The sequence below is a fragment of the Onychostoma macrolepis genome, chromosome 16 (genome assembly GCF_012432095.1).
Source record: "Onychostoma macrolepis isolate SWU-2019 chromosome 16, ASM1243209v1, whole genome shotgun sequence".
Lineage (NCBI taxonomy): Eukaryota > Metazoa > Chordata > Actinopteri > Cypriniformes > Cyprinidae > Onychostoma > Onychostoma macrolepis.
In genome coordinates, this window is record NC_081170.1 from 22,898,172 (window position 1) to 22,902,049 (window position 3,878).

General features: G+C 38.8%; 1 protein-coding gene across 1 annotated transcript; it reads left to right on the forward strand.

Moving 5' to 3' along the window:
- The first annotated feature begins 390 nt into the window (after nt 1-390).
- hoxa11b (homeobox A11b) lies at nt 391-3,506 on the forward strand. The gene is made up of 2 exons (XM_058747141.1): nt 391-1,696; nt 2,425-3,506. The coding sequence occupies exons 1-2, from the start codon at nt 1,078-1,080 to the stop codon at nt 2,655-2,657; spliced, it is 852 nt and encodes a 283-aa protein (XP_058603124.1). The 5' UTR covers nt 391-1,077; the 3' UTR covers nt 2,658-3,506.
- The last annotated feature ends 372 nt before the right edge of the window (nt 3,507-3,878 follow it).

Consider the following 3,878-nt stretch of genomic DNA (forward strand, 5'->3'; position numbering starts at 1 on the left):
AATGAATAATATATGTGTGTGTGGGGGGGGGGGACTTATGCATGTTTGACGCAAATGGAGCTCCAAATAAGAGAGGCTTGTTTAAAGTCATGAAAGAAGTGTACTATATTCATATTCTGTAATTAATCAAATGAGTTTGTTCTCATACTACCATTACAACACATATAGCTACTAAAACTACCCAAATCGTATATTAACGCAATTATAATAGGCCTAGCTGTAAGCGCCTTTTGTAAAATTATTTTTTATTTTGTGCTGTAAAATTGATTTGTGACCACACTTCAAACTGTTTTTTTGTGTTTTATTATAACACACAGGCAAACAACGTTTTCAAACAAACTATGAATAAAAGCGTACTGTAATCTTACGCCAACTGGTCGAAGGGTAGGCTATTCCACTTTAAAATAATTCTGATTATCGTGAAATAAAGGCAAATAAATGAGGCCAGAAACGTAATTCTATTTCAGTTTCAACACATGCACGGCCATAACATTGCGTTCGAGTCAGTTTATTAGCCTACATGCAACTATATCAATTAACAAAGAGCATCACTTTCGAATTCAAATTGCAATCTATACTTCACAGCAAAAACCCTCTTATGTTTCTTCCTGGCAACTTCATTTTTAAGAGCGTAGACGACAGCGAGAAAAAGGATGGAGAGTTACAGCGACATGTTTGAGACTTAATAGAACAAATCCATAAACATCAGAAGCCCTGGTAATGTTACCAAGGCGCGTTGGCTGTTAAGCATGCGGATGGGTTTCTCCAGCAATCCAAAGTGTCAACATAACCAACCGTGGTCCACTGCAAGCACACGTTCATCAATGAAAAGTATCGCTCACTCCTCGACTTGAACATTTGCACATGTTGGCATACAATATTCTAAGAGGTACATGTCAATTTCTGCCCTTGGTCACATGACTGGCGCTCTCTGGAATGGATGGAGATGGATCTCCACGTCAGCTCACGTCTCAAAATTTCTGCTCGGCGGATCTGCTTCAAAGCCACTGAAGCTGAAGCAGTTCTGTACTACGATGCGAGGCAGTACTATGGTTGTGGCGTGCCCAACCAAGTGTCATGATGGATTTTGATGAGCGGGTACCCGTTGGGTCTAACATGTATTTGCCCGGCTGTGCTTATTACGTGTCTGGAACGGAATTTTCCAGCCTTCCTCCTTTTCTGCCCCAGACCCCGTCTTCGTGCCCCATGACATACTCATACTCCACGTCCAGTTTGCCACAAGTTCAGAGCGTTAGAGAGGTATCTTTCAGGGACTATGCCATTGACACGTCCAGTAAGTGGCACTCCAGGGGCAATCTGCCACACTGCTACGCGACCGAAGACATGGTGCACAGGGACTGCCTGTCCAATCCTGGAACTCTGGGGGACATGTTATCGAAAAATAACTCGGTTCTTTACCACTCCAACACGAGCCACACATCCAACGTGTATGGCAGCGTAGGGAGGAACGGAGTGCTTCCCCAAGCGTTTGACCAGTTTTTCGAGACCGCGTACGGGAACGTGGAAAATCAGCCGAGCGAGCTGCCGGTGGACAGAGCAACCGGCAAAGCGCCTCCACCCGCGGAAACAGGCAGCGACAGTTGTCGGGGAACGGAGGAGACAGAGCGCTGTGAAGAGACGAGCAGCCCGGAGCCATCTTCCGGTAACAACGAAGAGAAATTCAGCGGCAGCAGTAGTACGTACTAAAGCAGTTGTGTGAGAAAGTTTCTGATGTAACGTGCTGTTGTTAAAGGTTTTATATGCTGTTTTATAAGCATATAAGGTTTATAGAGGGCCCTGTATATTTACCCTAACAAAACTTTGTTATAAACGCGTGATCACGTGCTCGAAATTGAAATTGGCCGTGAATGATAGGCCATTTCCTTTTGAGTCTTCAAAAGTGTGCATTCCAGGCTTCATTACAGTTTGGGCTTTTTGTTAATGCAAACTTATTTAAGAGATAATAGAAATCCTTAGCTTATTTATCGCCTTTGAATGCACGTTGTACAACAGGGAATTTACAGAATATTTTAATTCTTAGGCAGCCTATTGTTCTGGTGTTTTTCTTAAATATCAACTGATGAATCTTTTAATGTGGTCATTTTTCTTAAAAGTAAAAAGTAATGCATGTGAAATTTTAGTCTCTATTAAAGGTTTCTCATTATCAAACGACCCTGGACGAGTGTGCGGTTGTAAAACTCGATATTTCATTAATTTAGGGCTAATTCTATTAGGTGTTGTTACGGATTTATCGTTTAATTTGTATAATTACATTTAGAGACCAGCTACAATTTGTGCAAAATTTTGGATTATTAATTATTCAGTTGTCTCTGCTGTATTCATTTAATGAGATTGTATATTATTTCTATGGAATAATATTAAGTTAAAGTCAGATACTGACAGTCTTTCTTCCTTACATTTCAGATGGACAGAAGACACGGAAAAAGAGGTGTCCTTACACAAAATATCAGATCAGAGAGCTGGAGAGAGAATTTTTCTTCAGTGTTTACATCAACAAAGAAAAAAGGCTACAGCTTTCCAGAATGCTCAACCTCACCGACCGTCAAGTAAAAATATGGTTTCAAAACAGAAGAATGAAAGAAAAAAAACTAAACAGAGACCGCTTGCAGTATTACACCACGAACCCTTTGCTTTAGATCGTCTTGTTGAGAAATCATTTAGGCGAGATGGTTAATTTCAAGTTCGTGGATGCACATTCCGGCTCCCAGAGGCTGCTGCGAGACGAGATGTCACCTTCATTCCTCTGAGAGACTTTTTCATCTACATAGCCTAACATAAATTTATATTCTCAGTAATCTCTACCGTTTGAAATTAAAACTATTATTATTATTATTATTAGGCTATTGTTATTGTTGTTATTATTACTGGTAGGCTTAATAATAATTTGTTATTATTATTATTTTTTTTCCATTCTACTCAGCTAAATGACTATTCAGTTTACAGGGATTTTATTTTTGTTATTACTATTATCTGACCAAGATCTGTACTTTTCGCATATGTCATAGCAGTAAGTAAGCTATAGGCTATTCTTGAAATCTATTTTGCTGGAAAAAAAAAAAAAAAAATGAGGAGAGCGAGATATAAATAGCGTACTAATGGAAAAGAAGGTGGTTTTTAATCTGTTAAATACTCCTACTTGTGGTTTATATTATTAGACTTCGTTTCATTGAATAACGCACATTTCATGAATATAGCCTAAGCTTATTAAGAACTAAATGCATCATGCGCGCTATATTCTCTTATACTTGAATTGTGTGGACTGAAAGTGTATATTTGATATTAGGTGTCTTTACTGAGCATTTTCCAGTAAAATCGGGTGATCTAAGTGTGTTCAGAAATGTCCAGAAACAGAGAGAAATTCTTATTTATTTTTAACGGACATTGGGCATTAACTAAGGCAAAAGCAATAACTGAACCAGCATGGACACTGCTCGAGTCCTCTGAAACCCCAAACCTGAATTGTATTTTCTTTTTGATTTCTGTGTTTCTCCACGTTTTCTCTAAAACGCGTGAAACTATATATCGATGTTGAAGGAGCTCAGTCATGTTCATGATAATCTCTCATGTTTATAACATCTCTTCAGTGTTATATAAATCAGTCTCTTGAAATATCTTGTGTTTTCTCTCTTTTTCCTGGAGCAGGATCAAATGTTTGATGGATCTTGCGTTATATCGCCTCCACGCTTTTCTTTGATTCAAGGATCAAGTGTTTGCAGTTATTAATGCCTAGTATCCATTACGGAACTGCCCAAAACATGGCTGTGTATGTCTCCATGAATCAAACGGCCTTTCAACAAATGGTTCTGTGTCGACCTTCCAGATAAGTCTTTATATTATATTGCTATTTTGAGAGGGAC